Genomic DNA, 13,815 nt, shown 5'->3' with positions numbered 1-13,815 from the left:
TGGGCTGGCTTTACAACTTTGTGATTAATTTTTTTATTTCCTTCACTTTTCAGACGTCGATATAAACTTAAAGGATACCTCCCGCAAGTTCGGCACAGGCGGTCAAACTCTTACCCCCCGACATACTATTGATGCCATTTTGGGTCTAAAGAATCGCAATGAAGGCGGTGAAGGTAAGTTTAATTTTTTTTAAAACCAGGTATCAGCTATTGATGCTATTAATTTTATAGTTTTTTATTATTTTTATAATTTTCTGGAACCATGATATAGATCGTCAGATTGTGAAAATCCATACACGAGTAGAATATATTTTGAATTGATTAGTTTTCGGTTGATAGATTGTAATTGAAATACATAAGTTACAGCTGTAATACTGATCTGCATATGTTGAACTTTGAATTCAAGATGAAATATCTATTTTTGTACATACATACCGTACCTAGATCTTTTCATTACGCATTTGCAAGGTCCATTTCTAAAACACTGGGATATTTTGTCTAATTTTGATTGCCTCTTTCCTAACAAAACCCCAAATTTTGATGATTTATCTTGTTGTGAACTGTTTGAGAAATACATATGTACATATATATCCATTTTAAAAGATATATTCAAAATTCATTTGAAGCTTTGGATATTTGTAACTCCGATGCTTTTCCAAATGTTCATCAAGTCCTTAGAGTCATAGCTGTTTTACCTTATACGACTACCGCGAATGAAAAAACGTTTTCAACTTTGCGCCGCCTAAAAACTTATTTGAGATCAACTACGAGAGAAGATCGTCTCAATTTTCATCGCAATCTCGATGTTGATGTTGACGTATTATTAAAAGAATTGGTAACTGTAGTTCGGCGAATAGGAGTATTGAAAGCAGAATAATTTAGTATACAACGCTGGTTGAGACTTTTCCTTGAGTTGTTGAATTAAAACTCAACTACAGGCATTTAAAAAATATAAAAAATAAGGCATCCATTCAAACAAAATACATTCAAGTAACCACGCAGTGGCTTTCAACAGAACAAAACGCCAACAATTTTCGCATATTGCAAAAGAAAGTGTGACAATAAAAAAAAATGTTTACACAAATAAATTTATTTGGAGTTAGTCAATCTAAAAACCATCTGCTCTACAAGGGCGATTTCAAGCTCGGCGACATCACCGTCAGACACCAATCAAAATTGCATTATAATCCATTTAAATCGTCTACTAATCCCCGGATTAAAAGCAAAAAAAAAGAGTACCAAAAGCGCACAAAACACACCCACACAAAAAAGCATTAAAACTTTCAAGAAAACAAAGTAAATTTGCAAAGTGTGAAAAGTATAGCAAAACGCCAGCAAACGCCCACTCGCGTGAATTTGTGAAAATGTATAGTAAATAAAACAAATGCGCACGAAGGATAATGAAATCGGCTTAATCCTTTTACGAAATCACGAAATCAGCTAAAGTTGGCATCGGCGAACGCTTTCGCTGGCGCTCGCTATCAGTTGTCGTGCATCTAAATCTGCTAAATTGCATTCCAAACCGAAAAGCGAAGGTGGTAAAGGATGACGCTGATTGTGTTGGAAAGCTAATGCTTAAGAGTATGGAAGAGACATACAAACAAAGTGGCTGTACATCTACATGCTTGCATATAAAATTAGTTATATGTACCTACTTACATAGATATGTATGCCATTATGCCGCTTGAAATAGCATTAATTTTAAGTCAGTTTCTTTTGTACACGAAAACAAGTGTTAATGTGATTTCGCGATTAAGATATTACAAATTGTTAGTCTGCATAATTTCTTAACTCCACGGAGAACTCTTAGTGCAGAATAACTGTTCAATGGATTTAAAAATTAAGAATTAAAAACTTGATTGCTTATTTATTTCTTCTTTTGTTTAAATATTTTTGTGCCTAAACGATCATTCTGGTTTCACATCGATACAGATATACAGCAAATAATAATGTTTGCCAGTTATAGTTGCTAAGCAAAGTACAAACATTTAAAACAACAGAAAAATACAATTAGAGCCAATTTTCCCTACAAGGGTTACATGTTATTGAGGCGTATTACAAAAGTCGTCAACCTAAAAATTTAAAAAGTGGTTTGGTAATATAGAGATCACAAAATTCCATTGACCATTGACATGGTGTGTATTAGAGCGTAACCTGCAGAAAAAATTATCAAATGTTAAAAATATCCCACTTTTAGTTAAACTTTTGCTGGATTTCGATAAAATATGTATATAACTTTTAGTTCAGTACAAAAAGCTACCTTAAAACTAGTTAAAAAGTAAAGCCGGAGTCATGTAGACGTAATCGGGAGTTTGTTTTTTAAATATCCGCATAAAAATTTTACTTTAAACACACAATTTTTTCTGCACTTCCCAAATACTTTTTCCAAGTCAGGACAAATAAAGGTCGAAATTTTATGTTATCATTTTGAGGTTACGTCTGACAGAATTGAATATGGGATCATCTACAGCTGAATATGTAAACAAATATGTAATGTTAAATAAAGTAAGTAAAAAATAAAAAAATAAATGTTTTTCTTTTTGATATTTTATGTCCAAAAGTAGTTTGTTACAAGTTAGTTGACATCTCATGCAGAGGTAACCAGCGTTGACTATTTCGCGGCCATCGCCATGGAAATATAGTTAGCTCTCCCCAAGGAAAATATACAGAGAATAGTGATCTTTAGTTACTTCCTAATCAGCTTACAGTTAGCCACATTTCCTGCAGGTTAGTTTAGGGCTCGCTTAGATTATAGATCTAAGATAGATTAAGTTTATTCGTAAATCATGCAGATTTAAGTGCGGTTAAAAGGGTCAAAACAATGGACGGCATGTAGTCTGAGTGCTGTTTTCAGCACGCGTTGTTTTGCGCCTGGTTCGGACAAAAAAAAACCTGACCTAAAAATCAGCAAAAATGTTAAGCACGAAAATGGAGCAAGATGACTACCCTAGGATACATCGGACGTAGGTTAGATTGGGTTAGGTTGTGGCGGCAGACCCGAGAGGATCTCTATTAGGCATTTAATTCGACCAGTTTTCACGCAGCGGTTGAAATTCAACCTTTTAATTTAAGGGAGTTGGGGTGGGCTGAGCTGAGCCAAATTGGGTTTAGTTGAGTTGATTAAAGTGAATTAAGCGGAAATGCATTGAACAACATAACAGAATATAACTTAACATAACATAACACAAAAGAATACGATACAACACAATACGATACAAAACGATACAGCATAACTTAATATAACATAACACAACAACATTACATAATATAACACAACATAAAATAACATTACATTACATAACATAACATAATATGGCATAACATAACATATTACAACCACAACGCAAAACAACACAACACAACACAATTTAACACCATACAATACAACAGAATAAAACACAACACAACACGAAACAACACAACAAAATACAATACAACACAACACAACACAACATAATACAATACAACAAAATACAACACAACATGATATGTCATCCCTCAATTGTATCTTTTTCTTTTTCTCTTTTTTTTTGTCCCTATCTTTGTGTATATTCGTATACACATACATATGTACGTGCACTTTTCATCGCCTTCTTGACCTTTATTCAATATCCTGTTGGCTTCCTTTCGGTGCCGCTTTGTATTTGTACTTGTATTGTGGGAAACATGTTAATGTTGAAATAATAGTTGCAAGTGCTATGTAATCACTGCTAAAGTTGTCGGAATATTTATGATTTATTGCCATTTGAGCAAAGCAGCATTTCGTTTGTTAGTTTTAAAAGTTCTTTATTTCTCCTCCAAAATTTCTTATTGGCTAAGTAAGGCATATTCCATTGATGGGGACGTTGCGTAACGTTGACACATTATTGAGTATAAACGCAACTTAAGGCAGTCACTTTCACTGCCGGAACAAAGTTTTGGCACAGCAAATTTTTCACAATATATGCAACAATTTTCGCCAATTTTTTAGAATAATATGGTTCTTTCCACAACAAAAAAACATAAAAATATAATTCCTAAACTTTGGGCAAAACTCGCAAAAATTCAGCAAACTTTCAACTTTTTAATAAGATTTTTTTAAATTATTTAAGTATGCAGATTTGTAGCCCAATCAATTTTATTATAATAAAGTACAACTTTTAGGTAACTAGGAATTACCGTTGATTTTTGGCAATTTTTTTCACGTAGTCTCTTCCATACAAAAATTTTTTTTCGAAAATACTTTATATGGAAACAAGTAATTTTTAGCGAAAAAAAACCGACTTCAATTCTCATATAAAAAAATATATATATCGGATCTAAACCGGACCACCTCTGAGACATTACCTTTCCGATGCAAAAAGAATTAAATATCGGAATCGGTTGACGTGGTCCAAAATTATGCGGTAACATACATAAAAAAAAGGAACAGTCCAGCGCCTTCGTCTTGGTCTGCAGGCTGTATCGGAGATACACCCGCTAAATTTAAACGTAGAATACGTGGTATGGTTAAGAGCATATCCAAGTCAAAAACGAAAGCACAAACTAAGAAAAAAATATCGATAACAAAAGCGATAATAAAATCGATAACAAAATCGATAAAAATATCGATAACAAAATCGTTAACTAAATCGATTACAAAATCGATAAAAAATCGATTACAAAATCNTTTGTGAAGCTCTAAAAATTACAACTACAACATTTGAACATAGCCCCCATACCTTAAGGTAAGACGTATTCTACGTCAAAAATGCAAAACATCTTTAACAAAAAAAAATCTCAAAAATCAATGCGATTTTTGACTACCTCCGAGCATACATTTTTGTACTAGAATTTAATGGGCTGCAAAGCTGCATACTAAAAAAAAAATCGAAAAAACTGATTAAAAAGTTGAAAATTTGCTGAATTTTCGCTAGTTTTGCACAAAGTTTAGGAGTTATATTGTTATGTTTTTTGTTACAGAATGAACCATATTTTTATACAAAATTTGCGGAAAAATATTAGAATACAAATTTTTGCATATAGTATTATGAAAAATGTGCTAGCCAATACTTTGTTCCGGCAGCGTATGTATCTATAATTGTGCATTCAAAACCACCGACACCTACGTATGTATATATGTATGTGTGTATATGAAATTGTCATGACACACGCCCAGTAAACAGACTGAACAAATGCCTCGAACATTTAATTAAAATCTTTGATTGTCTTTAATAGATGGTTTCGTCCTTTGTGCAATTAAGTAACGTGATTCATGACGAAAATGACAGTAATAAAATCAAATTAATGACATGACGCGGTGACAATTACAAATGTGTGTGCAAACAAATCTATACGTACTAATACTGGTATATGATACATGTGTATGTATGTACGTACATATCCATACAAAGGTGGGCAACAAATTAGAGCCAACATTTCCTGACATGTTTTTCACCGTAAGCTATTTGCTCTCAGGTAATGGGGGCTTTCCTTGTTATAAGTTAACTATATTTTATCGGTTCCCCAGAACCTCTAGAAAATGCCAGAAAATGCAATGGTGGGGATAAATAAAAAGTCCTGTAGTATTAAAAAATGGTTAAATAAACGATTGTGTACTGTTTTTCGAAGTCTCCCGAAGAGAACCAGAGTTTTCCTATAGAAAAATATTGATTTTCTATAATTCTATACCATATTATTATTACCACTATATATATATTTTTTTGATTTCAAAATAACAACATGGAAGTATATATTTTTGGGTAACGAACAATCCCTGTGGGGTATGTAATGCGCACACATATATACATATGTTCGTATGTGACTATATGTATATGCCATTGACAACATAATTAGAGTTTTTATATGAATAATTATATTCGGAGGTCATAGGTTCAATTAAAGTGGTCGATTGTTTTTGTAATATTGAAATTCTCTGCCCTTGACTGCAATGTGTGAACACAATATTTAATTATCTTAACCATAACTTGGTTATTCAATCAATGTCATTAATTAGTATGTATTTATAAGCAGATAATTATTGTAATTATTATTTTATTTACTTTTTTGTTAATGACCATATTTCCCAAAAATAAGTAGACATTATTTAATGGCGGAGTTAAAAAATGCGTCTGTGTGTGGGTATTATGGAAATGCCTATGTATTCCACGAAACACCACATACATATGTATGTAGCTTTGTACATACTTACATTTCTATTTATATATTCATACACATGTAGCCTTCGATGCACAAGAAAAGCTTTAAATAAATTATGTTTTAATTACGTCGATAATAAGCCAAGATATTATACAAAAGTAAACAAAAAAAATCAATAACAACAGCTTCCAACCAATTACGGCGCGCGTTGCTTTTACCGTTTACATACTACATACCTACACATATATTTAATGCGTGAAGGCTCTGACTCCGCCACAGACTTGCCATTGTTTAACTAAATTTATTTGATTTTTATTTTTTCATTTCCTTTTTTTTTGCAAACCTCTATGTAGATCCTAAAACCAATTAAGCGCAACGCAATACAAATATAAAAATCAATTAAAAATGGCTACTGTAGGCGTGCGAGAGTGTACATACCTGCGTGTGTGTGTATACCACCTGTATACCCGCGTATTTGTTCATCGAACAGAGTAGCAGCTGGAAAGTCACTCACTCACATCACATCACATTAGCTGCTGCTGTTGCCGTCAAATAATTTAAGCGGCTAGTAGGCGTTACTAGTTGTCACAATAATTGAATGGCTGGCTGGCTGGCTGGCCGGCAGCGAGTATAGAGACACAAAATTAATCGAATTACTTGCAAATTTAATGAGTCAATAAAACTGCAAAAACATTAAGTGGCAATACAACAAAAATAAAACAAGAAACACTACCATAATGCAAGCATTTCAATAGACTCGACGGTAAAGCACACATACATACATATTTGGATATGTAATACACTGCGTATGAGTATTACAAAATGTTAAACCTGACAGTTTAATCCAAATAAAAGTAGATGTCGATAGTCCGTATGGCAAAAAAGAGTGCGTTTAGGAAAAACGCAAACTCATTTACACTCACGCGCACTCTAAATTGCATTTATAAATCATCCCTTTAATGGCACGCTTACAAAGCTACATGCATACATACAGTGACTCAAACAAATGACCAAGCGTTTCTTTGTTTTTAGATATTCGTAAAATTTTTCCAGCTAAATTGTTTTTGTTATTTTTTTATAAAAATATCGTCTAATCTTTATCCAAAACCGTGTGAATCACAGTTTCAAACTTTAGGAAAATTCAACAAATTTTCATCGAAATTTCAACCGTTTATTCTGAATTTTTAGAAAATTTTCGGGTATGCAGTTTTATAGCCCATACAATTTTAGTAGTGCAAGTCTCAAACTGCCAAAAAATTGCTCTGATTTTTTGAGATTTTTTTTAGGCTACTTTTTCGGGTTTTTTAATACAAAAAGCGCAATTTGTTGCTGACGGTATCCCGCGTTTTATTTCATAAGAAATGCATACTTTTACTGCATACCCAAAAATTTTCTTAAAATTCAGAATAAAAAGTTTGATGAAAATCGTTGAATTTTGCTAAATTTTGTATAAAGAATCAGTAAAAAATTTCGCGGCGAGTAAATTTTTCACAACTAGGAGGTGAATAAAATTTCAGTAGCAAATGAGGCTTGTGAAATTTTTGACAAATGAATAGAAAATTTTGACAAACGCAAAGATTGTTGAAGTGTGAAATTTTTCGTAAAATAAAAGCTTAAATTGATGAATTGCCATCAGCGATGGTAGATGTTTTCTTAAAATATTAATTTCACTTCAATTTGTAATATTTTATTCCGCATAAATCTGCAGTTATCAAAAATTTAATGCTGTCAAAAGAGATTTCATTTCACACAGCAAATTGGCAAAACTCTCTCACCATAGTAAAAATATTATTCAACAGCTTTCCCCACAGAACTTTGTTACCGATTCACACACGCCCAAAGTTTGAAACTGTGATTTACGCGGTTTTGGTTCAAGCTTAAAAAATATTTTTTTATAAAAACCACAAAAAAAATTTATCTCGAAACACATTACGAATATTTGAAGAAAATCAACACTTGGTCATTTGTTTGAGTCACTTTATGTATGCGCACGCCATGGTATAGCCATCAGCAGTGCTGCCAACTATTTTCGAGTGAAAAAACCCCAGATTTCTATAAAAACCCGCTAGAAAAAAGCTAAATCCATAAAACGAAAGCTGTGAAATAAATAGGTTAAAATATGTATATAATTTTAAGTAACTCATTTGAAACTACTTGAAATTAAAATTAATAATATAATAATACGACTTGGATCGAAGTTAATAAGAAATTAAAAATAAGAATAAACATTAATATAATTACATATATGCATTTCTCGAAAAGCTGGATTTCCCGCTTCCCGCAAATTCTCATTTCCCGCCGCTAAATGAACTTCGAAAAATGGGCAGCCCTGGCCAGCAGTCATGGCTTAAGACAAATTAGTCGACAGTCATACGGTCGGACAGACAAGTGAATTGAATTGAGTTGCTCACAATTTGTTAATAACCTCATTAAAGATCTTAATGACCGGGCAATACATACATACACATGTATATACGTCAGCCGTAGACAAATTAAAGTGCGGCGCGTGAGTGGGTAGGCAGGTTGCCAATTACCAGGCTCTCCCAGTGCTTTTTATGCATGTACACATGTTTGTATATTGTATATTAACAAAGGCGCACCTTAAATGGCAGAAGCGAGATGCTGAATGCGAGTGGGGTCAATCTGAATTAAAGTGCGCTTCAAACTGTCAAAATGCATTTAAACTGACAGCTGATGCCTAAGCTAGCATTTATATGAAATTATTGCTTGCTAGAGTGGGTGCAGCGAAATGGGAGGAAGAGAGGGCCTTCGAATTGGCCACTCAACTTTTTAGATTAGTACGAAAGTAGAATTAATGTTTTGAAAGCAATTGAAGCGCTTTATGATTGGAAAATTGGTGGCCGCTGTGGTGTAGTGGCCAGTAGTGCGCGCTACTTTTCCGCAGGGCCTGTGTTTAAGCCCAGGTTACGACAAAGATCAAAAGAAAGGAAAAGGAAAAGTTTTTTGTAATAGCGGTCGCCCCTCGGCGGGCAAACGGTAAGGAAGTACGCCCTAGAAAGGATTTTAAATCGGTACCTACTCTTCTTGTTTTCATCCTTTAATTCCAAGCGGTACATTGGGCAACCACTACGCCTACGCACCATCTAGTTCGGTTTCGGGCAAGTGCTTAGATTTCTTTTCAGTTTAACCCGAGTTTCATTGCCTCCCGCTCGTCTGTTCTTCGCCACGTTCAATACGGTCTGCCAGGGCGCCTGCCTCCGCCGATTGCGGGTTCCAGTCCATTGCCTTCTTGGCAATATCGCCGTCTGCCTTGCGGAAGGTGTGACCAATCTATTTCCATTTCTGTCTCCGGATCTAAATGTTAGCTTCCCTGAACTCCTAATGTGAGATTGTTTAGGCCAAAAAATTCGGAGTTTTATTGTAAAAAATCGGTATGCAAAAACTTTCGGGTGCCTTGTTAGTGCAGCAAACGTACGGCGGTATGGATAACACATTGGAGTTAGCCTGATATTTTACCTGGAACTCTGATTGTTGTTTACTTATGCGGCGGTCAATATCTTCGTGGTAACTTCCCTGTCCGGGTATGTGAAATTCCTCACAATCTGTAGTGTTTTGGTCGGAGACTGTGACGATACCAGAAGCCTGCGCTGGTATAGTTAGAACTTTGGTCATATTAAAGTTGATCCTTAGACCTGCCGCCTTAGCTTCTCTGTGTTGTGCGTTACCCATTTGCTGCTGAAATGTGCTGGATATGGTCCACCCAAGTCTGCAGCCGAGGATAACTACACTGCACACTTTGAAGGTAGCAAACCGCTTCCCGTTGTGAATTTTTCAGTGCTAACCAGGATTTAGTCCTCGCCCGCTGAATCCGGCGTGGGGGCGATATAAACTGACCGTTGTTGCATGGCATTCATAGGCCAGGAGTCGTGGTTGCTGGTGAACGACTCCCTATGAATGCCGTTGATCATTCAACCGTACGTTATCGGGTTCATTGGTTGGTTGATGTATGTCTTGACAGCGTCCATGTATTTCTAACGTCCTTGGGCAAAGGCAACAGTTACTGAGCTGTTGCGCCTTCTAAATGTGCGCATTTTAAGTTTCACTCTATGGGTGGTGCACATGAGACATCAGAAAGCATCCCCTCCCTATCCGGAGTGGGGCATTTTCACTCCTCTGGCAGAGGGAGCTTCGATATATATAATTTAAACAACAGGGGCAGGTGCTGTCTTCTCTGTCCTGTGATACCCGTTAAATAATTTAACTCGGTTTTGAGGATTGATCTCTAAAGATTACTGACGACTGCCGGCCACTCGTATAATTCGCCGTCCACTGTTTGAGTCCTTTGGGAGAAAAGGATGTCTTCAAGTAGCGTGGAATTACAAACGGTGTCAAATGCCTTTCACATGCCCAGCGCTGCTAGGTCCGTACTCTCACCGGGGCAGTCACAGCTAAGTTCTTGTACCGGAATTGCTCGGTTTTTTTCCGACCAAGGGCTGTTGCTACGGCGACCTAACCCCGTTTAGATTGGCGATTCGTCTATAAAGCAATATCTTACAGCCACATTTCTCCAGATACTTCTGCTTTGTGCGGGGATCAAACCCAACCCCGGACCAGAAATCAACTTCTGCTGCGTCTTCTAGAGACGAGTTCATCCCAACTCTATTTCGGTTGAGTGTAACTCATAAACTGATCGTAGCCATTGGGTCATGCACCTCTCTCTTTTCCGCTCTCGAGAGCTACAATGCCGTTCACCTTCGTCCGTTAGTGCCCCGAGAAGGCTGAGGGCCGGGTTTTACACACCGAGCACCTACCAAGCCCACATAACCACGCCATGCTTACCCATGTTGTTATTTCTCTACCCTGACCTTTCTCAGTTTCGCACAAGTCTATTTGTGTAACATTTTCAGATCGTGGCAACCGTCTGCCCACATCCGTTATAAGCCTAATAGTACCTTGCCAGTTTTCATTCAGTAATAACTTGTTCTTCTGTTTCCCTCCCTCTAATTGCTGTCCATCGTATTGTTTGATTGGTTATGCGTGGCTAAGTGGCTTCTCAAGAACATCATTAAGATTGAGATAAATGCATTTTCGTATCGACTGATGCGGCATTAAATTGAGCAGCAATAAGAACTCTAATGAATTTGTATAAGCGTGACATGGACATATAAGAATAGGACGCCTACCCGGCAACAACAAAGCCTAAGTACACTTAATTCGGACACTGAAAAATGAAAACAAAAAAAAATGTTGTGGCGAATGGACTAAAGAGTGTAGAAAATCCTTGTCATGATTGACATTTTGTGTCTGATTGCGGCTTGTTATGTTGCGCGTTTAAATGCAGACATTTGTGAAGGTAATATTGCTGCCTTTTGAATATCAACAGTGGTTAACACAAAGGGGCAAGAAGGTTAAAAGCAAAACAAAAAACTATCAAACACAAAAATACTTAATATGTTCAATAAAAAAACAGAATGTAAGCGCTGTGAGCTGCTGCGCGGCGGCCACTGCCACTACTTGAAGAGCGTTGATCTCGTACTCGTCGGGATATTTGTACTTTGATGCTAATAATCAAAATTTATACGCCTCCCAGGTGGGCTGATGAACAAATTAACCACTGCTACTGCTGTGCTTTCATACATAGCTCTTAATTAAGAAATTAAGAAAAAAAAATAACACTAGGAAATTGCTTGGAAAATTAAACAAAAACCTTACATAGAGAAACTTGCACAATGCGTGTAGCGAAAATTTGTAGTAGCTCAACTGGAAGCTTAACCCAGTTACTGGAGGTTAAGCACCCAACTTTGCAGACAATGGAAATACTTATGCTAGCTGTTAGCTCAGCACAAGTCCACTTAACGGCAACTCAGCTCACCGCTATCCCCCGCCGCTGCGCCTTCTTGCTGCGGTGTCTTACTTAGCTTTGTATTTGGCATTCATCGTTTGCCGGTTTCGGGCCACCGCGCTGTACGAGTGGCTATAACTAATTGGCGGTAGCCCACACTGATCGTAAAACAATTACCAGTGCGTTTGGCTTGCTCAATTAATGTGGCTCGCCAGTTGTACGCGTTTCGAAGAAAGCCAGCAATCAGCTGGTGAAATTGGGAGTTTTTTATTGTGAATGTGTCGGAAAATTAATGAATTGATCGACAGCTCAATTTGTACCGATGAATATTTAGCTTAAAATACAACCGTTCATTGGCATTCGTTTTGGCAATTAAAAACGCCAATTACACTATGTAACAAAATTACAAAAAAAGGTCAAAAAACTTGGAACACAATATAGCACATGCTAGTTTAGGCACCGCCTTCTTTTTTTTTGCCACGAAAATTTATTTTTGCCACCAGCCACTGTTTTAGCCACTTCTTAAAATAATTTTAAATATTAAAGTGAGTATCCTTTTCCATGCCACTCCTAACTCAATTCGGCAATAAAATTTACATATGTATATATTTATTATAACTACTATTTCTGGTTGAAACGCGCTCCAAATTCATAGCTGTGTCGAGTATGATTTTTTTTTGCTTGGGAAAATGTACAAGTAAACACGAACACAAATTTTTGGGTACTTCTATGCTTATTTTAAATATTTTTCAAGGATATTTATTAAAACAACTTTAGATATAGACGAATACGAGACCGATACTGATTTCGAAGAAGCGCCTTGCAATAAGACTACAAACTACATATGTATTTATGTACTGAAATGTATTAATCTACACTGGCGGCAGAAATAATAGACACGACTTACTTTGAAGAGTTTTTTATGTTTAATATTTTTTTATAAAAGCCTGTCTCGTTATACAACAAACACCATATAAAACCCTTTTTCAAAATTTATTCAAAAGTTATAAAAATTCGACTAATTTTCACAAATTTTTTAATCTTTTTTTTAAGAATTTTTAGAAAAATTTTTGGTTTGCAGTTTTATAACCCATTTTAGTACAATAAAGTGCAAGTTTCAAGTGGCTAGAATACACCGTTGATTTTTGACAATTTTTGTTGACGATGCTAGACATTCTCTTCCATATAAAAAAATGTCGAGCACACTTTGTTTGGAAAAGAATGCGTGATACCGTCAGCAAAAAAAAATCTTAAAAATCAACGGTATTTTGAAGCCAATTGAAACTTGCACTTTATACTAAAATTTAATGCGCTCCAAATCTGCACACCGAAATTTTTTTCTAAAAATTCTGAATTAAAAGTTTGAAAATTCTTAGAAGTACGACGAGTATATTATTTCTGCCGCCAATGTATATAAATTTCAAGCTAAAATATGCAAATTTTTTGTGTTCTTTACATTATATGTGAATAATTTTCTACCTAAATTAGAAAAAATAAATTAAAAATATATTTTCATTTGCAATGAAAGTTATTAGCAACTGTTTTAGCAAAAGCTAGGATTTTTAGCCACTTTTAAAATCGAATGTGGCCACCACTAAAAATTGTCAACGGCAACACTGGCCGTGAGTTCAGTTAAGTTAAGGAAAGTTAGCGTAAGTTCAGATGAAGTGAGATGAGTTGGGGTGAGCTGAGGTGAAATAACATTAGTTGGGGTGAGTTGAATTGAGGTGAGTTAAAGTGAGGTGAGGTTAGTTGAGCTGAGATGCAATAGCGTGAGTTAAGAGCGAAATACACCACACAAGCGGCTTGTAAAACATACTTTTCCCATTTTGCCATAGACCATGCAAACATGAGTCGTTCAAGCACAGAATTTTAGTTTTCTTTCGGTTAACAATG

General features: G+C 35.6%; 1 protein-coding gene across 2 annotated transcripts in view; it reads left to right on the top strand.

Annotated features, from left to right (window-relative positions):
- The window catches only part of Rx (Retinal homeobox domain-containing protein Rx), a 140,424-nt gene that overhangs the window by 65,160 nt on the left and 61,449 nt on the right, over positions 1–13,815 (top strand). For both annotated transcript variants that reach the window (XM_017615413.1, XM_017615412.1), the window contains exon 2: positions 54–173. In XM_017615413.1, coding sequence (XP_017470902.1) covers positions 54–173 — 120 coding nt within the window. The remainder of the gene's footprint in view (positions 1–53; positions 174–13,815) is intronic.

The sequence above is a fragment of the Rhagoletis zephyria genome, unplaced genomic scaffold (assembly GCF_001687245.7).
Source record: "Rhagoletis zephyria isolate East Lansing unplaced genomic scaffold, Rhagoletis_zephyria_1.1 Rzeph_scaffold_01013, whole genome shotgun sequence".
Lineage (NCBI taxonomy): Eukaryota > Metazoa > Arthropoda > Insecta > Diptera > Tephritidae > Rhagoletis > Rhagoletis zephyria.
This window is presented reverse-complemented; position numbering and strand designations above follow the sequence as displayed.